The following is a 24,739-nucleotide window of genomic DNA, read 5'->3' on the forward strand; positions in this document are numbered from 1 at the left end:
GAACGCTGCAACAGAACACTAAAATAAGCTAGAACTGAACAAGGTAAAGGAGAACAAACTGCAAATGAACATGAAAGAAAACAGATAGCATTAATTTTTTTCTAATGATTTCAGGTGCAGCTTTTATGTCAATTAATAACTGCTTTCTGCATTTCTGGACTTGCTGTAATGCTGGTGAAAAGCACCTTTAGTGATAGTCATATTTTTATTTTTTAACTACTGCTTACACATTTCCACATCTGTTTGGAAACATGAGTAATTTCAACAAATTCCAGGCGGTTTTAGTGAAAGAACTGTGATACGTTCACATAAACACTGGTTTGCTTAGAAGTCTTTTCAAGTCTTGCTCCTCTTCCTATAAACTGGTTTTAAAATAAAAATAAAAACCTCGTGGTTTAAATCCTGGGGGTCCCTACTTTGATTTTACTTGCATCTAAGTAAGTTGGGAATAACTGCTGACTCGTAGTACTATAAAGGAAGCATAGGCGATATCAGGTCCTTACTAGATTGTGCTAAACTCTTTTTTTTGCTGATAAACACACATTTCCCATACACATACTCTCACATGGTATAAAACTGGAGAATCCCACTGAATATGCTCTTCCTCCATATAAAGAACATTGTAAAGATTGCCTTAACCTACTGCTAAAGAATACCTTTATTTTTTTAGTGCACTTTTCTTGCACCTTTGAAAACTGTCTTGCTTTCCAAATGAAAACTTAAAATTTTTTTTACAAAATTATTACATTTAAGAATGTCCAGCTGTTTGCTGTGCAACTTATCAACAATAAGCCCAGGGCAGAAATATGTTCTGTATGATGAACATATCCAATATGAAAGGGTTTATATGATGTAATTGCCTACAATGACAAGGACTACACATGTTGACCAAGAAGTCCCATCCTGATTCCTATATCATCTGTCAATTTTCCTTTCCCAGTCCTTTCCCAAGGGACTGTATCAGTCTATACAAAAATGACCTTCTTCCAGTGCAAGATTCTTGTGTATATTATTATTCCTGTTTGCTCCAAAAACCACAGTCATTGTGGCACTTCCACCATGGGTATTGTTTGCACACATACACTTAAATATCCTAGTAAAAGAAAGGGATTTAGATTATATCCTTAAAGTCATAGTGGGAGAGGAAAATGGCTGTAACAGACTGGGAGATTTGAGCGCTGTAAGTTCTGACCAGGAGAAAGCTGCAGGACACAGGACGAGAGAAGACAAGTGCATGAAAATGGGTTCTGTTAAGATGGCATCAAGGGGGGAAACACAGCCCTTGTGTGGAGCTGGAGATGTGGCACCAGGGCAGTTTTCAAAAAAGCCAGAAATGAACAACTGAGAGACCAGACCAGATCTGCAGTTTCAGTGAGACTGAATTTCAGAGAAAGGTTGGACTTCCAAGAAAAATGGTGTAAGGTCACTAGAGATATGAGTCTACGTGGAAGCTGTGGCGGACTGTTTTTCTGCAGGCTATCAGCCAGGGCTTCCTTTGCTGAAAAACTGGTAATAAAGGGAAGCTCCTTCTGCCAGAAGACCCCTTCCACAAAGAGGAAATCATGTTGCTTGCGTAAGCATGGAGCAAGGCTTGTTTCAGTTTCTTTAAAATACCTGGATGCCAGGGAAGGTAACTATCAGAGTACTTATGCAGGCAAAATGCTGGGTCCAGAAATGTCTTAGGAATGTGAAAAAGAACACTTTTAGCAATAATTTCTAATTGCCACATCACTACTGTAAAATACAACTAACTTGCAGTATGTTTCTGTTTTTCTGTATAAACCTGGAACATGGAATCACATAGCAGGAAGCCTCTTCAGTGCTACTACCAGGAGAGAAAGATCAAAGATGCAAGCCTACGTACAGGGAGCAGCAGGAGTTTTTACAACATTTATTTGTTCTGTCCTAAGTCTTCATGTGTATGTGTTGGAGGACGCATATGCCTAACGCAGTGGTTTGCAACATGTTTAATATGAGGCTGACTGACAGGCTTTTTCCAGTGAAAATGAAGAACTTTCAGGATTTCCATGGCAAGTTTAACACCTCTTCTGATTCTGAGAAGATTGTAGAAAATTAAAAATCCATATGCTTAAAAGAGAAAAAGGGAAGAGAATAAAAAGCGGTGTCTTCTTGACATCAACAGGGAGTTCACTGAACTTCCTGGGAAGATGTCATTTGATGTTTTGGCTGTGAATAATTCAGACGCGACTGTCTTCCCTTTCCTTTTTATGACTATCTAGCCCTTTCGCTTTCATTTTGACCTTACAGGTAACTACACAAATTTACTAGTGGGGGGATGTCATATCTGGCACAGAGACCCAGCATCCATTCCACTATTATTTTTCTAACGTGAATACTGAGTGCTTCAGAAGATATAGTGCCGTATTTTTCGTACATCTGGAACAAATGCTCCGACTGCCAGATTTTGAGAAATTATATACAAATACAAGAGAAACACAAATAAGTTACAAATGCAAGCAAGCAAGAGATTTACAACTAATGAAATACGTTATTTCTTAAAGCAAAGGTAACAAAAAGGAGGAAGTTGGGCAATAATGAATTTTTGAAAGACAAACATGTTGAATCAGATGGCCTTTATCTCCCTCAGGAGTCTTACTGCCTTTCTTTCCTTGGCACTTCCTTCTAATACCCTTCCAACACCCTGAGGCACAACATGGGACAAAGACCTCCAATGAAAAAAAAATACATAAAACAGTACAAGTCCTGTAATTTATAGTAATGAAAAGCAGTTTTTCTAGTGTATGTCATGAAATCAGTCTGTGGCTCTGTGCTGTACACCAACAGAGACCATCTGAGCATCACAGATTACAGTTTAAATTGTTTACATAGATTTGCATGGTCAAAGAGGAGATGGCATGTACTTATTTTGGAAATCACTAAGTAGATACACAATCTTCCAAACCTTTCTGGAAGTTTATTGATCTCCTAGAAGCTGTTTTCTGGGAGCATAAGAATCTTTATGCTCTGTAGAGCTCGTGTGAACTGTGAGATGAGTACACTGTGCTCTGATTTTACAGTTATAGCTATAGAAATAATACAATAGGAATTACCCTTTTTTAACTTAGCCTAGATTTTTTTTTTAAGTGGACAATAACACTGTGCTGTTAAATGACTGATTTTGACCCTGAATCTTCTGTGAAGAAGGCGTGTGTGTGTTGTACTCTGCATATACAAGCACTTGATCAGCAGAACACAGCACTAAGTTTATGAAGCTCCACATATTTGTACTATAATTGATTAGTATTTTTTATTTCACATTAAGTTTAGAATACATAATTTTTTTGAAGTATTTTGTTTAGGACTTTCATCATAGTTTGTGCAGTTATGTATAGCGCTAGGTTTAAGTCTAGTTGGAAGCTAAAAAGTGTGTTGCAAATGCATTTGCACAGATGCCATGGTCTCATGCTATTTGTTCTCTTTAAATGTATTTATATGGTAACGTATCAGCACCTCAGTTCATCCAGAATTAGCCAGGAGGGGCAGGGAGAGAGAGAATCCAGGCAAGTAATAGTATATGTCAATTCTAGCACTCTCTTATCTGTGATACCCCTGCAAACTTTGTCATTTCACTTTTATTAGATGTAACTTAGTTTTAGATTTTGATCTATTAGATCTGAATTTGTAGATTTAGATCTATTATTAGATTTAATTTTCCAAACCAAATACAGAGAATTCAGGGATTTGGCAAACTGTAACTACCAAGGTCACTTTTGGGAAGATGTTATTCAGTTCTCATTAAAGACAGAACTGAGGGGGGAAATGGAAAATCAGACATTGAAGCCATAGATATTTTCTGCGTATTCTCAGAACTGTGCATTGCTTATTCTAGGGAAGGAATGAAAGTATTATTTCTATTAATCACTAGCTGTCACAGAATTATTTCTCATTAAGAAAACTCATATGAATTTGTGTAACCTTAAGTAAATGCAGAAAGATTATTACTGTAATACTACCTCTTAAAACAAATATACATCATTAAAAAAACAACATAGTGATGCTTGTTATTAGTGTGGACTGTGAGTAGAAGAAAAATGGGACAGACAGTACCAGGTGTGGGTAAAAACCTGATATTTATGCCTACACTGAAGCACTTCACTGTATGCAGTGAAGAAACGCAGTGGCACTCTGAAGGGGCTAAATATCAAGGAAGACCTTAAAGCCCCGAGAAAGAAAAGGGACCATATTGAGAAGTCAGGTATGTTTGATGCTACCCTCAAATGCATACAGTAATGAACAATGAGGCAGTAACGAGGATGAGGCAAATATCTACTCGGACTTTTTATGCATCATTAGTCAAGCCAGTGGGTATGGTGGCTGAACCAAAAAACTCAACCCACATCTTTTTCATTTTCTCCCCAGCAAAACAATAAACTGAGAAGGGGGTTGACCAGAAACAAAACATTTTGCCTTCAGTTTATTTAGTCGCTCCTTATTTTAGTTTTGTTAGTTAAATTGGAAGTGAAACGTTGGTAGTTTTGTTCTGAAAATGCTGTAATGAAATGCTTAGTCTTTCCCAAATATATTTCCTTTCTGAATGTTTTTTCTGAAATCATTTATTAAATTTGACCCAATTTCATAAATACTTTTATTCTCCCTTCATGATGTGTTGAACTGGTTAATCACATTCTCCATTGCCAGTATTTTGTTTCCCAGGAACAGAGACCACTCATGTTTTCTCCTGTCTTCTTAACTGAAATGCATAATGCCTCATCACCAAAATACTTGAGTGTTTTCCATATTAACAAATGCTCTCCAAGAAGTTTTTCCTTTCACTTTTCCTCCTTGTAGTAGAGCAACAATGTGAAAATGAGAAATCAGTATAGTTAAGTTTAAAGATATATGCATGAGTGAAAAAAGGTGAAGTCAAAGAAATGTTTTTTGTATGTGATTCTGAAAATGGCAAGGTATTTGTCCATCCGTTCTGAGGTTCTTCCTTTGGTGAGCAAGTGGGGGAATGCAACTGGTAAAGAAAGACAAGTTACTCCGAGGCAGCATCAACCTGACACAGTCTGTGTTCCAAGTCCAAACTCCTGAATTAAAAAAGGAGGGGAATACATGTATTGTTTAGCTAGTACAGACAGAAGAGCACTAAACCAAATTCTCTACAGTAATGATAGCTGTGGTCTACTGAGTTTAGCGGCAATTTAATTTTTTCCCCAGGACATATATATATATATGTTTTGCTCCCTGGTATAGTGAGCTGCAATAATTAAAGTAACAAATCCACAGACAACCCACAGGCCACTACAGAGTTCCACGGTTCGATGTATAGTCTTTCTGGTTAGTCCCAGAGAAGAGGATGAGAAGTATTTTAAAGCCAGGACTAATTTGGAGAGCTGGTCTCTATAAAGTCAGCAAGATCATAAGTTTATTAGTTTGACAATTGAAAGCCAAGCCACACATCCCAAATGAGGACCAAAAAAAATGCAAGTTCATTTTTTTTTGTGAGGACTTTTCCCTCCTTTCAGACTAATGATCTCAAACTTGCTTCGACTGAGCTTCAGTTAATTGTTTTGCCACACTGAGCAATCCTGAAGGGGACTGTGCTAAATTCAGAGTAAAGATGATGCCTTGCTTTGCTGCCGCGGTGGTTCTATGCAGATATTTGATAAGACAGAGCACAGGAACGAGCTGTTTGGGATGCTGCAGTTGAGTGCCCTGGAGATGGAGGAAAGCTGTCCACTATGACTCAGACACAGATATCTTAGCACAGTTCCCATGTAAATGAATTGAGATAGAAGTATAATGTTTAGTTGCTAATTACATTTAGACTCCTTTGGGGAACCCAACAAGATTTCTATGAATGTACAGTTCCAGCCAGTGAACAGACAGAATTAATCCATCGGTTTGCTCTAACAGGGGACCTAAAAAGAACAATTACTTACACTGCTGTGATTGCCCTTCTTCAAGGTTAAATTCTCCATACAGATCCGACTGTTGCTCTTCACATGAGATGGGTTTTTTCTGAAGGGCAATGAAAACTATTACATTAGCTAGCCACTTATTTTTCTAAATTAAAAATAGTTCTTTTGGTTCACAATAATGATTTTTTTTCATTAGTGGCATCTTCGTCCCTCATAAGCCACATTTTGAAAAAATTAAGAAATTAAAGAATCGGAAAATAAAACTTGGGAGAGACTTCAAAAGCTTTTCTCATCATAATCCGATTTTCCAGCAGTGACTTTTCATGGCAGATGTTTGTCTAACAAAACCTGTTTGTTCTAAAAACCCTCCATACCTTCCCACAGTACCTATTCTAATGCTTAATTCTTATTACCATTGCAACATTTTTCTTAATGACTTGATCTAAATTTCACTTGATGCAATTTAAACACGTGACTTTCTGTCCACTGATTGTGCTTGGGTTTTCTTATGCACTCTCCCTCTAGTTGAGATCTTGCCAGTGCTGAGATAGTACAAAGATTTCTTCAGTTGTACAGGCTGTTTTCCACAACAGCATGATACTGTTAATTCACATTCAGCTTGCAGTGCCAATATAGTCCCTTATCCCTTTGTGCAGAAATGTTCCTTAAACTAACATTCTCTCGCACAGGTTTATGAAATTCATTGCTTCTGCATAAGAATCCTACCTTTATGCCTTTCATTTGCCTTTTTTTTTAAATCAGTGTACTCACAAATTTTGTGTATTTACTCAAATATTGCATTCATAAAAAATACAAATTTTTATAAGTTGGGAGTAGCAAAGTGGATGTACACTACTGCAACTAAGATCTTTGGTGTAAAATATTGTCATTTGTTATAATCAGTTCTCTGTTCAAGATAGTTCCAAGACATGAAGAAGCATGGGGATGTTTATAGAGACATAATGCACGTGTGGATTCAGGAGAATGATCAGTAACTGACCATATAGCGAAAGATGCTTTATTTAGCTCTTTCAAACAAGAGGTAGCTGAGGAATGCAACAGCAATTGTCTCATTTTACAACCAGAGTTTCAAAGAAATCATGCTGTCATTACTGATCTTCCGGCTTTCTCTTGTTCCTTCACATTGTGGCTATTGCACGTTCCCAACTCAGATTTGATCGGGTGTTTGTGTCTCTTCTTAATGTTTTCAGAAGGGGAAACAGCCTTGCTGTCAAAATACCGCTTGGGCTACTGCAGTCCTCTCCTGTATTGCCAGGTCTGTTCATGGGAATTCTTTGTCGAACAGAAATAAGTAACACTGATTCCTAAATGTTGTGTCACGCGGTTTATACACACAACAAGTAGGCTCTCATCAGCAGTCAGCATGGTCTGTATAGGATCCAATGGGAATACAGTGTGGGACTGCATCCTATGAAAATAAGGTAAATTTAAATCTGCAAAATAGGCTGCTACATGTTGGCTAGCCTGGGTGGCTTTCCGCGTCAGAGTCATTCTTGGTTTAGGCACTACGTTTTAGCAGAATCTCATGAATACTAAGGTGCTTTTACAACATCAAGGAGGCCTTCCTAGATGTAAATGAAGAACATCGTCGTCATGACCAAACTATTTTTCTTTCTAATATGATACTTTTTTGTTTTTTTCTTTTAGGTGGAGAGGATTGTAGACAAAAGGAAGAACAAGAAGGGCAAATGGGAATATCTCATCAGGTGGAAAGGCTACGGAAGCAATGAAGACACCTGGGAACCTGAACATCATCTGCTACATTGTGAGGAATTTATTGATGAGTTCAATGGACTACATGTTACTAGAGAAAAGCGATCAAGACATGGGAAACAGGCCAGCGCTACAAAATTTTTACGGGAAAGCCGAGGGTCATCTATTGAGAAAATATCACATAGACCTGAATCTGGGAAGTCTAAAGGGTCAACACACAAAAGGAAGAGAATTAATTCATCTCTTCAAAAACAGAAAAGAGGATATGCAGCAAAGCCAGCGTCTGCTAATGACAGGGCTGCTAAAACTGTGACTTACCGAACTACTCCCAGCGGTTTACAGATCATGCCACTGAAAAAGCCACATAATGGTCTGCAGAATGGAGATGGCAGTCATGAAAAAGATTCTAGACATTTTGGGAATGTCTCACAACAGCAAAACGTGGATTTAAATGATCATGAAGGAGAACAAAATTTGTCCAGTGTGTTGGAAGTTAGTAATGATTCACCTGTTGTGAATGGAATTGGTATGTGATTTAAACAACTACAGTCTTTGGGGGGGTGTTAATTGCAGCAACTGCAAATAGAGAGTCCACTCGTGGAAAAATCATTGTCATGCTACACAAGTGATATGGTGAGAAGCACATAAGTCCTATGCTCTTTCCCCATATATTATACCATTTCATTATCAGTTGGCTTCTCTCCTCTGTTTCCCACGGAGTGACATGAAGCAGTGTGGGCTTTGTTACATGCCTTTGCAGTGTAAAGTCCTTGTGGGAAATGATGACAAGGCGTGGAGTAGGATTGACAAGGGAGGTATGTATAGTACTGCAACTTTGTTTTTGTATCACCAAGTAATAAATCAGGTATGTGTGCTCAGAGCCAATGGTCGAGAAAGATCAGGATTCTTTCAGAAACAGAATTAATACCACTCTTGCTAAGGTATCCTGGTAAGCATCACTGAATAACATTCAAGTTCCTCAGTATTAATGCTCGTCATAGTCAGGAGTACTCAGAACTGCCAGGTCCGTGTCTCTTGAGAGTGACAGATACATGAGAAGTCGTGAGACATACTTTATGGGAAGGTACAAACAGCCTTGAAGTGAACAAGAAGAAACAGGAGAAATTTCTTTCTAATCCTCATAGTTACTGGCTGGCTTAGTTCTCGAAGAATAAAGGTTTATGTTCTCTATAAATACTATGCAGTTTAATGCAACTAAGTAGCTTCTCGTTATCTGTATGTGTCCAATCCTTTTTTTTTTTTACTCCTACCAAACTTGAAGCCTCAGTGGTGCTTTTTGACAGTAATTTCCAGGAATTAACAGTGAGATGCACATTTCATTTGATCAAGTTTTTGGGTTTGGGGTTTTGTTTGGGTTTTTTTGACCTTTACTTTCACTGAATAAGCGCTTGTCCTTATATGAGAGAATAAAGAGGAAGAGGTCCTGTCAATCTGTAGGCAGCCCCAGCCTTTTAGGCCTTCCTACCACATGGAGGTCTTTCCAGATTCCTGGTAGTTTTCAGTATTCTCTTGTGCCTTTGGTGTGGGCTTTTTTTTTAAATACCTTTTAAAAACAGCAGGAGCTGTTCCAAATGATTTCCTACTGCTTACTGATACAGTGGCGATACAACCTTTTGAGAATTATTTTTTCTTCCGTTACATACTGCATAAAGGTTTTCATTGAGTGATACACAGTTGCTCTTAGGTTTTTTTTCCTTGCTGGTTGCAGTTAATTTAGAACACAGCTATATGTATGATTCCTTTCATTATGCATTTAATCTGCTTTACTGTTGCCAGTTCACCTTTTTCTTATGCCTCAGTGAAGTTCTTCAAAATCTTTCCTACTTTTTACTCTACTTATTTTGTATTCCTTTCAAATTTTCCTCTCATACTTCTCTTCCCAGTTCATTAATACGTACATTAAATAAACTAATCCTTCTACAGGTCCTTGGGGCAGCCAACTACTAATCATTTGACATGATGAAAAGTAACCATTTGTTCCAATTATTTATTTTTATTAGCGACTTTCCACAGCCCATGATAGTACTCATTTCCTTAACAGCTTCTTGTGAATTGCCCTGCCAAAAACTTTTCAAAACTCAACATAAATTATATCACCCCACTTTCTACCCTACTGGCAACCTAGCAAATGCTACTTGATTTGGGATGTAGAACTGTCCTTGCCTAGTCTTACTGGTTACATCCTGTAACTGCTGGGATCTTTCAATCCAGGCATCAAATATCTTGTTAAAGACTCCCAAACCAGCAAAATGTGTGGTCAGCTTTAAATGCATAAGTAGCCCTGATGATGTCAGTGACACTTAAAATTGAGAGTGCAGGCTTTTGTATTTTGATAAGTTTGAGCTCATATGAGACTGCTTAAAAAGTTACCTGCTTCTTTAAGAAGACTTGCGTATCTAATTACAGATGCGTATAAAGTTATTTTTCTTTGCTTTCTTACTGTTTCTAATTAAGATTTTTTAATCATTTATTTTATGTTATTCACTGGGGAAGTTCTGATGCAAAATGAATCTTTAAAATGCATTAATTCCCATATTTTAGAGTCTTTTTTTTTTATGAAGAATTAAAGGGCTACAAAGAACTGTAAGGTCAAATGAGCCTTCCATCTGTCCCCACAGGAGCTAATAAATGGCATCCACCACCCTCTGTTTGAATAATCCCTGTAAGAGGAGAGCTTTATTTCAGTAGAAAGCTGCTTTGCCTAAGCAGCTGGGTGTTCTGCCATGTACAGAGGGTTCCTGGCCTCACAGCTGATGTATGCAGCTCCTTTAAAACATTTCTTTATGATGGTTTTTGCATTCTCCAAATCCAACAGTTCTGTTCTGTACTTTGCTCTCCTTTCTCCCTCGCATTCTGACCTCCCTGTAGGCAAAAGCAAGAGAGCTTTAAATCTCTACCTGGTTCTCATCTGAAAAACCCATACTCAGCAGCACTCCCAAGGTCAGAAATCCCTCCAGTCTTGCTTTGTGATACCCAGCACATGCATAGTGGAGAAAACTACAAAGAGGAGAGATGAGACTACCAAAGTAAGAGCAGACAGAAACTGGTGAAGAAGGGTCAAAATAAAAATACTAGCTTTTTTCCTAATATTGCCCTAAAAGCTTGAGAGAAGTCACATTTTCCAATACAGGATTTTGCATCATTTGCAATGTCAAATTGAAGAAACTTTCACTACTCTTCAATGAGTCCAACAATTTACTAAACTCCCTCAGTATTCACACTCCCAAGGAAGTGGCACAGAAGATGCCAGTGTGATTCTGCCATGTGTCCTGCTAGTATCACAAACTCATTTGAAACAGGATAGGTGTCCACTAAAACTGGTCTGAAATTTTACAAATTACAAATTAAGAAAGTTTCAGAGAAAAATGCCAATTTGTTGAATAGCAGAAGTTTTGTTCCAAGCATCTTGGGTTTCAAAACTTTCTCCAAATCTGAGCCAAGGTCCCAAGGCTGTGTCCCTTGAGACCCAGAGCAATGTGGCAGTCTGCTTGGCAGGACTCCCACGTTTAGCTTTGAGGCAACCAGCTATGCCAGAGGTTTCAGGCAGTCTGCCACGGAGTCTACAAGTTGAAAGCCCGGCATGCCCCATCAACGCTCGCAGGGCTCCCAGGCACTATATGTAGAACAAAGAGGGAGCCTGGAGGACCTGGGTTTGGCTCCCAGAAGCTGCGGCTCCCGGGCAGCACCCTGCAGAATCCAATGAAGCAGACATTTGTGTCAGCTTTGAGGTTGCCTATATGGAGCCCAAATGAATGTCAGACTCATTTTACAGCTAACTTAAGAGTGCACAGAAAATGCGTATAGAAATTTTAAATTGGTCTTGAGATGAAGCTGAGATTTGGAAAACTCAAAAATTCTGAACAATTTGAAAGCGCAGCTGTAGGCCCAGCTCTGCTACCAGTGTTGGCCTATGGTTGAAGGCCTCCAAAACCCATCAACTTGAACCAGTATTCTTTCATATTATGATGATGTTTAACTACCAGTGTATTGAACCAAGCAATATAATTAATAATTTATATACTATAACTAATCAAAAATAACTATTTTGTTTGTCTGTGGTATGCTAGTTATGATGAAACAAAAAATAGCTATTTGAAAACTAGTTTTTGATGACTCCTTGAATGGACTTCCACCAGTGTGTTTGGTTTTGTGTATACATCTACTTGGGTACAAGTGTTTGCTGCTCAACCTATAGATAAAACTCTCACCAGTAAGCTATTTACCCCAGACAGGTAACTGTATACCTACAGGTGTATGCCCAAAATCATGTCTGCACCCTCATGGAGTCCTGGAACCTTGCTGAAGTTGGGACAGACCTTTCTTACCAAAACCTCTCTTCTACCTTCTACACATCTCGTCATAAGGAGAGTGGAGTCATCTTTATTGACAGTTATTTAAGGGTCTGCAAATTGGAAAATGTTGAAAAACTCGGCAGGAGAACATCCACTGATGCTCCCAGGAGCTAACAATACTGTTCTTTCTGATGATATTTGTTGTCTTCTGTTATCACATTTCTGTTTCTCTCCAGATATTGTAATGGAGAGTGATTGTTTTGTCAAATTTCTTGACAGCAACAAAAAAATCCCCTTATAATTTTCTCTTTCCCTTTTCTACTTCACTCTATTTCTGTACCATCTGCTGAAGAATTTTTGCTTGTCATGTATCACTAACCACTGTTTTTCTCCATTACGAAAATCTTTGTAGTCTCATGGTGCCCTTAATTTAAATACTCTCTATGAACTTAGTCACTGGTTCCTCTTGGTTTTTTAGCTTGTTCTGTTTTATTTATTCTGGAGCAATATTGGCAGTAAAAGACAGCCAAATATGCTTGCTTTCTCAGTTTGGATAAAGACTCATTGCTTTTAGATATCGTATAGATGCTCCCTTAGCTGGAGAAGTCTGAAATTATTAGTAAATTATCAACAGAACACTGCTTTTAAGTATGTACAGTATTAACCATTACCCACCAGAAGGACAGAAAGGAGACAGAGAAAGGCTGTTGGGAAGACTGAGGAATGCCAAGCTGTTTTACCAGGGAGAGTAAGGGAGCACGGTTTATTTCACCTAGAACAATTAAAGCCCTAGCTCCATGACCCTTTTCATCCAGCACAAATGCATGCTGCTAACAAAAGGAACAGTCCAGCCCTCCTTCCCATGATATCCTGATCGTTATTCCCATCCCTTCTTCTGCACCAGTTTTAGTACTCTTGAGGCTACAAGGTGAACCTGGTCTGTTTGAAAATTAACCATGGTTTTGCAGGGTGAGTTTCCAGCCAGAACAGTTCATCAGGTCAGTTCACAGCATCGCTACACTAGTACCAGCACAGGGATCGCTACGTAGGGTGGTGGCACAGAGACTGCTCCATTGAACTGACTGTGATAAGACACTAAGAAAAGATGTATCTGAAAATAACAGTAGCTTGAGGTGTCCATTTCTAGAGGATAGAAGCAGTGGAAGGAGATGGGGAGATCCAAGTCCTCTAAAGCATTGAGTGATCTGAGGCTCATTGTGATCTTTTCTCTTTCCTCTCCTACTCTTTGTCTGCCTCATCTTTTTAGACTAGAAATTTCTAATGTGTTTTCTGCAATGCCTAGTATAACGGAGCCCCAGTCTCAGACTCCATCTGGAGTCTTCAGGCACTTTCTAGTGCCAACAGAAGCAGCAGTAACATCGTTACATGTTGTTCCCTTTGACAGTAGTGGAGTACTAGAGAAGATACAGGGACAGACAACTAACATGATGAAGAGGATTACGAGAACAAAAGAGGTTTCAGTTAGGAAAGGAGGAGGCTGAGGGGGAATATGATCAAAGTTTACAAAATCACCAAGGCCTCAGATAAAGTAAATGCAGAACGGTTGTGCACTAAATCCCTCAAAAGCAGAACTGGGGACCACTCACTGAAACTGGTAGAACATTAGATAAAAGCACAGATGAAAGGAGATTCTTCTCTATGTAGTGGCTGCACAACTTCTCAAACTCATACCACAGGGGGCTGTGGAGACAGACAGCATCAACAGGCTCAAAAGGGGATTAGAGAAATCCATGAAAAGGTCCACGAGCAAATACTGAAGGAACCAGGAAGGATGAATCCTCTCATATTCCTATACAACAGTTAGGGATGATGCTAGGGGAAAGGACTGCAGAAAGTGGCCAAGCTTGTGTTTTCTCCTTAAATAGCATCCTTTACTGCCATTCTTGGAGAAGAATTACTAGATGCACCAGTGGTCTGGGAATATCTGAAGTTCCCTTGAAAAATACTGAAACTTCTAAACATCAATGTGTTTTTAGGTATTCCACAAGTGCTACTGCTGATTAAAAACAAAGCAATAATTAAACTCCCACTAAAGGAAGGAATATTTTCTCCTGTTCAGTTTTATTTTTGTACTTAGACTGAGCATCAAATACTTACTAAGCCAGTAAACCACATTTAGAGGTACCTAAAGTTGCCTTAGTTAATTTGTGACCTGCTTGATTTGTTTCACGTGCAGTATAAATTGCTTTGAGAATGCCTCTTTTTTCCTATGTCGCAGTCATTTTTCATTGTGACATACTAGGGTACTGTTACCCTTGTGTGCATTACGCAGGTGCTACCTATTAACCGTCATGCAGAGACAATCTGGATGCTTTAGTGGCTCCAGAGCAAACCTGCAGTAGCTGCATCACATCCATGCAATGGACACGCTAAATTGGCCTGGTTTCACGTCAGTGTTGTCTTTTGATTTTGCTGATCATTTTCTCCAGTTTATCAGATTAAGGAAGATTACAGGGATGCACAGTATACACTGAAACAACAATTTACTCACTATATGTTGTTCTGTTAATCATCCATTCTTGGAAATGACACTTTTCCATTTACATTTCTCTCATATTTAATTTAGATCTTTCTTTCCTCTGGTTAAATTTCTGTCAGCTGGTGTGCAGACAGTTAAAATATTTTTAGAAGATCTATAGTTTCTTACATCATATATTTAATTTACAAACTGAATACAACAAAGAAGAATAAAACAAAAAATTAAAATAAAATTATTACTATGAGGTTTTTTGTTGAGCTGGATTATCTGTGTGAATCAACCTTCTACCATTCTCTTACTATCTGTATTTAAAACACATGTGGCATAATCTTCAACACTAGGTAGATAATCAGTCTGGTTAGTCTGACACAGCTTCCATTCAATGGTCATTTCTGCCTCTGATACTATAAATTCTTTGCACTTTTTGGGGAGATTTATCTCTTCACATCTTAGTAGCTTATTGCAGGGTCAAGCAACATAGTAAGGATTGAATAGATAAAAATGCAATATTTAAAAGTCTGCCTCAGTCAATTAATTTCTTTCAGTATATTATTCCCAGTGCTATTCGTTTTCCATTAGTAATTTCACAAGTTGATTTTTGTTTGTAAGAATACTTATCAAAATATATGCAGTAGCAAAACCTTATGAAAAAGAAGAAACATGCCACAAGGAATTATTCATAATTTTTAAAATTCAAGCACATGGTGATTTCTACACTTGTAGATAACTCTTGTCAAGAAAACAAATTCTAAATTCTGCTGGCTTCAAATGTTGGTTTTTTTTCAAATTGACAATCTAAGGTAATTTGTCAAAGTTTGCATTGCTCCAGTTAAATCCTCTATTCAATACAATATAGGCGATGCTTTAGATAATATGTCTTAATTTAATTTAATACCAGAAGCTGAAACACGTCAGCTTTGGCAGGAGTAAAGAACAGAACAAAGGTGCTTTCATTCAACTCTTTCTTGGCCTTTCTTAAATATGGCGTATTGTGGGCTCGTGTCTATTTAAACAAAAAACAGATTTGGAAACTATTTCAATGAACAGAGTGACTTGAATCCCTCTTCCTCAACAACCTGTCCCTGCTTTACTTTTAATGGCAATAGTCTGAAACATCTGTAATTAGAAAAGGAGTCTTGCATAAGAATCTTGTAAAGATATTTCCAACATTCCGACTCAGCATTGCTACCAATCATAATATATTGCCTGTTACACAGGAACTGTAAACATAAGGAAAGTAATAGTTTACAGTTCATACACAGTGTAAGTCAGAGTAAACTTCCTTTTAAAATTGATGTACTATTACTCTTATTTGTGTTTAAGGAGGAACTATATCTTTCTTGTCATAATTACCTTTTTTCCTTACTGCTGGATAGCCTCCAAAATGGCATCAGCATTAATATTTTCTGTGTACAAAGTCCAATAGTAATATCATATCTGTTAGTCAAAAGTTAGTAATTATTAGTAATTATTTTTATTGTAAAATGTAATGAGCAGAAGCTTGGGATGAGAGCAAAGAGGATGGCTAATTGCTACTTCTAATGCTACCCACAAGGATACATGGAAAAGAATGCTGGTTGTGTCAGCTTAGTAAGAACTCCCTTAACTTACTGTCACGTAGAGATGTGCAACAAGAGTCTGTTCAGATTGTCATTTAAAACTGATAATGCCTTTTTGGTCACCATAAAAGTAACTTTGAAAGATGGGGTTTGGACTAAATGTGTCATGTCAGGTTCTTCCAAAGCTGAATTAGAATTTTCCTATGAATTCAGGGATCACCCCAAATTCGTGTGAAAGACTATGATACAATTGCTTTCATGTTCAAAGCAGAACTGAATCCTGTTAAGAATACCAGTCCTACATGCTCTATAATTCTTGGATCTAGAGGTTGTCTGATCAGAGAGCAAAAGATACTGCATGTTGGAATACAAAATAATAAAACTGGCTTGAGGCCACATTTGACTAGCCAGGCATATTTGTGATTTATCAGATTTATCACATAGAGGCTGTTGTAAATACTGAGCTATGTTTAAGCTAATAGAATGTATCGTTCCATTTCTTTGAAGGTATAGACATAATTATGCTTTGATTCTTTCCATCTGAAAGGTTCTTCTCTGGCCAATGGAAGCTTGAATCTACACAGCACTGTGAAAAGGAAACTAGACGGGGAGAAAGATTATGTCTTCGATAAGAGACTAAGATACAGCGTACGTCAAAATGAAAGCAACTGCCGGTTCAGGGACATTGTAGTCCGGAAAGAAGATGGTTTCACACATATTTTGCTGTCGAGTCAGACTTCAGATAACAATGCACTGACCCCAGAGGTAAGCATGTAGCCATAAAAGCCAGAGAAAGCCATCCTAATGTGTGGGCTATCTTGGAAACACTGCACTTGAACTGGATTTTATGTATTTTTATCCTAATTGATTATCTTATAAAAGAAATATGGAGTTCAGATATATCTATTTTTTTCATGCTTGGGATTCCTATCAAAAAGAATGCAATAGAAATTACTTTTTAATTTACATGTCTGAAACTGAAAATTGGAAGTAAAAAAGGAATGGCAGAATCAGTATTGCCAGCAGGAGTTGTATGAAGCAGTTGCTCACATGTTGAAGTTACTGCTATTTACTATCCTTAGGAGAAATCTGGTCTCTTTCATTTTATTAATTTAAATAGTGTTCCAGTTGTTGCATACAGAGAAATTTCAGGCTATATCCTGAGACAGTAATTCTAAAAGTATACCTTGATCCCCAATTGCTTTTTCTCTAAATCACTTTATGAGTCCTTATTTATGAAATCTTAACCAATTAGAGGCTCTATTCTCAGCTGAATTGCATAAAGTCGTAGAACATATAAATTATATTAATGAATTCCCTTGTTCCAAACCATATGCACTTAAAGTCAGACTTGGACTTATAGTTTGTACTACTCCAGTACATATACTGGTCACTGGACGGGCTGAGAAGCTTTGCCTTCCATTCCCTCTGATCCCAGCATAGTGGGCGGCGATGCCCTGCTATACCTTTCCCATGTCAGAACAAAACGGGTGTCAATAAATGCCTGCGTCAGGATGCATGTCTCGGAGAGCAGAGAACATGCTTGAGCCCTGTTCCACGTGGGCAGTAACGGCCTGATGGAAAGGGGTTACCATAGATCAGAGAGGAGACAACAGGAGCTGCCTCCCAGCACCAGTTTTTCTTGTCTGAGCATTCTGCAGGCAGAGTTCCTCCACGGGCTCCCCGCAGTGTGGCAGATCTCAGCCTTTTCTGCCCTCCAGACATGCCAGTGCAGCTCTGTCTTATACAGAAACTTCAAGATAAGAATATATGAAATACAAGTTTGAGCACCATTTGAGGGAGAAGTAGATTGTAGCTTTGAGGAATTATTTTATTCAATAAGAAACTGTATAACTTTGAAATTAATTACTTGTAATGAGCTTCAGATAAAACCACTGGCAGGTATGATGATTTGACTCCCCTTCCCAAATGCACACCTACACATGGACACAGAATGATACTAAATAGTTAAAACTGTTGGTACATACATTTATCACTCCTAGTTTTTAAACTATATAATATTTAAAAGGACTATCTTGGTAATTAACACAGAACACCAAACACCTGCTTTTAATACTAATTCCTTAAAATGCATTAGATTGCATCAAATGCATCATTCCATCCATGTATTAATTACCACTAATTGACACTTCAGGTAATTTAAACTAAGAGCTCAAGGGCCTGAAAAATTATGAAATCAAGGACTTACTATGTTCAGGCTGACCAGACATAGCTTTACGTTGGTGGCTGTGCTGTTCCACATCAGCAGTGTTCAAATGCTCTAACCAGTGAATTAATTCAGGTTCTTCGGGTCTGCCAAACCAATCTGTTTCATTCTTTGAAAATTTTCAATATGCTGGGAACCCACCTCTGTGGAAGAATAAATGATAAGCATATAATAGTCCTCTTCTTGCATCACCGGCATAGACTATTTCTAGAACCATTATTGAAGCTCACTCGAAAACCAGGAAAGACATTTTAGAAAACTACATTACTGACCAGGATCTGGATGGTCAAGAATTAATCAAGGTAATGAGTTCTCCACATGGAGATTGTCTATTTAAAACTCATCCAGGCTGAGAGCAATTGAAATTTCTTGCCCTCTGAAGGCTGCTTGCTGGCAAACATGAAATGACTTCTTTGGCCTCGGTCCAGGCTGCAGCCCCTGATCATTCACACCACAAAATCCAGCACCTCCAATATTGACAATTCCACACCCTTGCTGGCACTTAGAGCAAAAATCCAAGGAAGTGAAAGGCGGAATACGTTGAATGCCTTGTCCTTGCAGTCTGTCACCCAGAGCCATAGGTGAGACAAACTGACAGTGTATTTTAGGGATGTTTACAACATTTTCAGTTTTGACGCCTTTTATCACCAGTGACTAGAAAGTACAAACACAAAATTCCTACAAAATGAAGAAAGTGTGTTTCAATTTGTTGAAAGAAATGCTAACTTCAGGATTTATTGGACATTCAGTAAATTATGTTGGCCAAATAGTAAATGATTAATTTACTCAGAGCAGGTCTACTTGGTGTGGTTAAAATAATGCTCTGGTTATTCTCGGCCATCTATGTTAGGGAAAAAAGAGGTGTGTATTGCCTACAATCATTATAAAATTAAGCTTATGCAAAATCACTCTCACCCCTAAACAACCCTGCTTCCCTTTGCACTTTATCTTAATCTTCAGATGAAATTTAATAGTTTTGTTCAACCATTGGCCTCAGCTATTTATGCCAATTTAATTAAAATAACGAAGAACTTATTTATACCAAACAAAAAAAGAAAAGAAAAAGAAAAGCTTATAGAAGTCTACCTGAATCTTCAGCCTATGTTTTTGGTACCCACATCACACCTGTGGGTTTCTGCAGGTGATTTTAGCATGAAATGTGCCAATGCTCCTTCCAGCAGCATTTGCACTGATTGAAGTTGGCTCAGTGCCACGCTTGTAATTGAGTTTTTTCTACAAAATATTCAGGGCACTATAGAAATTCTTTCATATGTTTTACAAGACCTTATAAAACTTCCAAGCCAGTGTCATGAAACAGCACAGCTTTTTATTTCAGTGGCTTAGGCTTGCTACTTTTAAAATTCATTTTTAAAACAGATATGTAAAATATTTCATCATTATAAATTCCATTAGGGCATTTTCTCTCATGGGTCTTTTGCTGCTTCTGAAGTTCTTTCTCCAATGGTGATGTTGCTGTTTTAACTCAGCACATTGCAAGGATCCAAATTCTGTTTCAAACTGAAGATTAAATGGATCCATCCACTGTCTTTACTTTACACTATTAATAGAGCTAGGAATTAATACTCCCCTGAATTAAAAGCAAAGCATACCCTAAACAGCTAACGTTTTCATTGAAGACTGATATAACTGCCTCAAATACACTTCTCATACTAAAGAATTAGGTTTCAAATTTTTAGCCATGAGGATTACAGGGTTTGAAGTTCTATCAGGTGCATTTTGGAGCACTGGTTTGCCTTCACTTTTCCTTACTTACAACTTCTCCTGACTTTTTTTAAAAATAAAAAAAAAAAAAAAAAAAGAGGCAGGTACAAGTTTACTGTTATCTGTATTTTTGCTCTCATATAAAGGCAAATTGTTTTTTTGGCAAGTACTTCTGCCTGAAGCCAGCCTCATAGATTCCTAAGCCCTTTATTTATCAAATAGAAAGGACTCGGAATCTGTTTGCACAAAGAGTCAGTAAGTAACAAAAAGTGTATTTATGTAAAAAGGTACGATTGGGGAAGAGGTTCTAAGAACAACTGAATGGCTTGAAAATTTTGGTTTACTGTAATATGTACAGAATATTTACCTTTAAGAATATCAACAGTGAATCCTTAGAGATTCAGAGAAGTTAATGTTTTAAACTAGCATTTATATGAACAAAAGACTTCTGTTCAAGATACTTTGTATAATTACAGTGATAAATTCCCAGCTTCCTGATTCCCCCAGAACATAAGCAATATTGAAAGCAAAGGGCACCAAATGCCTTTTAAAATTTCCTACATCCACTGACAAGCATTAAAAGAAGCTCTTAGAAGTGTAATGAAGTTTTTAAACGTTATGTTTATTTTGCAATATAAGGTGTCCTATTAAAGAACTAACCAACTTATTTTCTTGACAGGATTAAAAAAATATGCAATTTTTGAGGAAGTGATCATTTTGTTGTATATTTGTCTGTCAATAAAACAGTAAGTGAAACATTAGGCCTAGTCTAAATTTATAATTTGATAGATTTTCATAAGTGAAAGAACTGGCTCACATTGTTCTGTAAATCCTCAGAAATTTTGGTCAAATGCATGCAAATAAAAATATTGTCCCTACAACCAAAAATTAACTAAAAGCACATAAAAAAAGCTAATTAAAAGAAGGACGGAACTGGAGAATACTGCTATGGAGCCCTGCAAATAATAATATTAGATCTGGTCTCCTAGAGAAAGTAAAACTTAATTGGACAAATGTCATAGTTATACCAAAACGAGGGAAGGTTGAAGACCATGGAAGAGAGAAAAAGAATATGGAATCTGACAAAGAAATGTAACTAAAGACACACAGTATCTCTATATTTGCAAACTGAATCTACTACTGCATTAAATGGAAATTTGTACTTAAAACCAGACAGCAGTTCTGAACTAAAATTACATTTACTTTAAAGCACTGCAGTTTAATACCCAGTTCTGTAACCCTTTATTTTATTGTTAGTAGCTTTCCTATAATCAGATAAACACCCGTAGAGCAATACCCAAGTAGTCAATGAGGACAGCCACGATGCCGAGGCATTTGGAAGCAACAGTGGACAGCAGGTTGGCTGTCACTAGGCTGAGTGACAAGGTGACCAGGTGAATTTTGGACTGCACCAGCAAAGGCATCACGGCATAGAACCAGGGAGTGAGAATTGACTTTGCTGGCATTGGTGTATTCCAGTGAGCCTCCGAGCACCTTTTGATGATAAGTTAATGACAAACTTACAGATATTTTTTTTTAAAAATACTTTTTGGAGACTGAAAACACCGATACATGATGATTTCCTGATTTCTGATACTGTTTTCTTTTGCTAAAACTAGTGGAGCAGTGGAACTAACTTTCCACTCCTGCTCCAAAATACTATCCATAATACTGTCAAAGCCTTCCCATTTTCAACTATATCTGAGAAATCAGTTCCTAATAACGGACCTTTAATATCACCCTCTCCAAAACATTGAAAAAACAATGATAGCGCAATATTGGTCTTTCCTACAAGTAGTATAACATCTGCTCACAAGTTTGGTGCAGCCATCCAAGTCAATGAGGGGTAAGATAAAAAAGAGCCAGGTTTGTAATGGGAATGATGTGTTTGAAGGATAGCAGTGGTAACATCAAAGAGATGGTACCTATGCAGATATCACTGGAGGAAGGGGAAGAGTAAAGAAACTTGCTGAATGAAGTGTCATATCGTGGCATCAAATTTAAAGCAACACTCCTCATTGTATATAAAACTGTTTGACTGATTCTCTGATATTATTTATACATCCTCCCTAAGAAAGAGCAGATTTTGAGAACATTTAGAATAAACTAAGAGTAAAATCTTGCATTCACATAGAACGAGGAGAATGAAAACACATTATCTTTTTTTATTCTAACATCTACCACCTTCTAAAGTTTCTTTTTTAACTTTGAACAGAGGATTTAGGGGTTTTTTCCTTTGTTTCCCCTTTACAAAATGTGCGGGTTTGGTATGTTTTTACGAACTGAGGGCTGAGACAGCCTCTAAGACTCTGAGAATAAACAATACGTGTAAAATCGCTGATGACATTTTTGTACCTGCACAAGAATTTCAAATACACTTCTAAATTCTGCTGCTTTTAATTACTTCACTTCCACCCACTGTCACATACTCGGTATTACAGGCATTCTGAAGTGCACTTGTAAAAGTGAAGCATCTAAAAGTTCACCACCTGCTTTCTCATGTCCTGGTCTCAGCCGCCAGTAACAATCATTTTAATGCAAACACAGATGGAAAGCAGGCAGGTAGCCTTGCACTGCATGGTTTGAATATCCAAGTTCAAGCTTGGTCTCACAAGCCACCGGATTTCTAATAAAAGGCTACCTAGAATGGTATAAATAAAACTTCTGTTCTGTGTTTAGGGACATTTCTTAAATAAGGCACTTCAGAGACCTGAAGAATTTTTGGAAACAGAAAATAGCGAACAAAAATAATCACAAGCTAAAAATCCTGGTTTTCTTTCACTTGGAAACCATATTTAATCCCCCAACCACATTTTGCTATCTTTTACCTAAATTTACACTAACAGCAAACCTTTCAGTGCAGAAGAGAAAAATTTGGCTCAACAGGACCTTGTGTATAAGAGATACTTCAACACATCAGTATGTTTAAGCTTATAAAGTGTCGCACTAGGTGAAATCGTGGCCCTGCTTCAGTAGGAGCAGATCACTAAAGAGAAGAGGGGAATCTGAAACAGCTGAAATCAATTACAGTTACAAACTACACTGAACTGTGACCAAACAAGAAGTTACCCATCAGAAGTTTATGAAATAATATTTCCTTTTAAAAATCGTTAGGAAAAACAGTTCTGCTCAGATGAAAGGGCATTTTCTTACAATACCAGCAGCTCAATTCTATACAGATTTTGATTAGGTTTGATTTATGGTGCAATTCCAGTTGTAAATCAGAGTGTAAAAATGTCTCTCTCTCAAGTGGCTTTTAACAATATCACTGACCACAGAAAAATGAATAATATATTTGTCATGTTGATGTATATGATGTCCTCTTGTCCTGCCTTGCTCTGGTTCAAGTCATATAAACCAAAGTAGTTGAAGAACTGAAAACTGGGGTTTATAGATTTTGCTTACAACCTGTTGAGGTTAATAGGCTATTGTTGTGGTAACCGTGTTACTGAGGATACAGTGATGTACGCTGAATATACACAATGACAATAAAAAAGTGATATTTGAAATTATTAAATTGCAATCAAATAGCATAAGCTAGCTAGAATTTCCCATAGAATAAGCAAAGAACAGCCAAGTCCTAAAAACTCTTTGAATTAGTAAGCATCTACAAAGCACTTCCAAAAAGAATATATTTTGTAAACTCTCAGTGTTATCATTCTATTAAAATTATATAAATATATATAATTGATGTAAGTATTAATAGTGCCCAAAATTTAAGTCTCTCAAAATCAATAAGGTTTGTAAAACTAGGGAAATGATATTGCAACGGCATGCATGTCGAATTGTTTACTTTTCTTTATCCACAGATCATGAAGGAAGTTCGGAGAGCATTGTGCAATGCATCAGCTGATGACAGTAAACTCTTACTTCTCAGCGCAGTGGGAAGTGTATTCTGTAGTGGCCTAGATTACTCATATTTAATTGGCAGGTTATCCAATGACAGAAGAAAGGAAAGCACTAGGATTGCAGAAGCTATAAGGTGACCCAAGCTTACCTATGATCTCTAAATTATGAAATGCAGTGTGTGATTATAAAGATATTTATCAGGTCCAAAAATGTTGTATATTTAAGTGTTGATTGCATTCTAATTATAGTCCTACAAATTTTTTACTAAGAAGAACCTTGGACCTCTCCTTACTAGAAAAGAAAGCACATTTATTCCAGTGCTAATATTCACAGGGATTTATTTTATTCCACTTCTCTGTATTTAATATTTCAAATCATTCCTCCAAATTCAAATACAACTTTGTTGTTGTTTTTCCAAATCAGCTATTGCTTCATGTTCTAAAGTGGTTCCTGAAAGGCAGACATTTCACTTGTTTTAATGATCATAATTTTAATGAATTTCAGTGCAAATGGGAATCCATGGCTTACTCGTATTCTGTTGAAATAGCAGTCTGCCACTGTATTTCAGCACCTTATTAGAAGGGTCTCCACTCTTTTTCTTAAACTTAAATTACTTAATATATATGTAAATGTAGTTTTATTTTCATAACTAAAATGTGACTTTCCTTATATATATCACATTACCTTGATAGAAATCCAGGGTTTATGACATGCAGTGTCTACAAATCAATCTGCCTAATACATCACCAAATATTTCCATTATCCACCAGGTATACTTTATACATATTTGCCAGCTCTTCCAGTATAAATCGACATTAATCCACTAAAGCCAATGGTATTTCACCAGTCTGTACAAGGAGAGGGTTTGGTCCCTTTTTTTCCCCCCCACTTCCTACAAGTCAATATTATTCTTCTGAGAGCTTTAAAACGTCATGCAACAATTCTGTGAA

The 24,739-nt window shown here is 37.3% G+C and overlaps 1 protein-coding gene across 1 annotated transcript in view; it reads left to right on the forward strand.

Moving 5' to 3' along the window:
• The window catches only part of CDYL2 (chromodomain Y like 2), a 60,830-nt gene that overhangs the window by 24,320 nt on the left and 11,771 nt on the right, over positions 1-24,739 (forward strand). Inside the window, exons 2-4 of the mRNA XM_068411390.1 lie at positions 7,554-8,145; positions 16,539-16,756; positions 23,750-23,922. Coding sequence (XP_068267491.1) covers positions 7,554-8,145; positions 16,539-16,756; positions 23,750-23,922 — 983 coding nt within the window. The remainder of the gene's footprint in view (positions 1-7,553; positions 8,146-16,538; positions 16,757-23,749; positions 23,923-24,739) is intronic.

Source organism: Nyctibius grandis, chromosome 12 (genome assembly GCF_013368605.1).
Source record: "Nyctibius grandis isolate bNycGra1 chromosome 12, bNycGra1.pri, whole genome shotgun sequence".
NCBI classification, from domain to species: domain Eukaryota; kingdom Metazoa; phylum Chordata; class Aves; order Nyctibiiformes; family Nyctibiidae; genus Nyctibius; species Nyctibius grandis.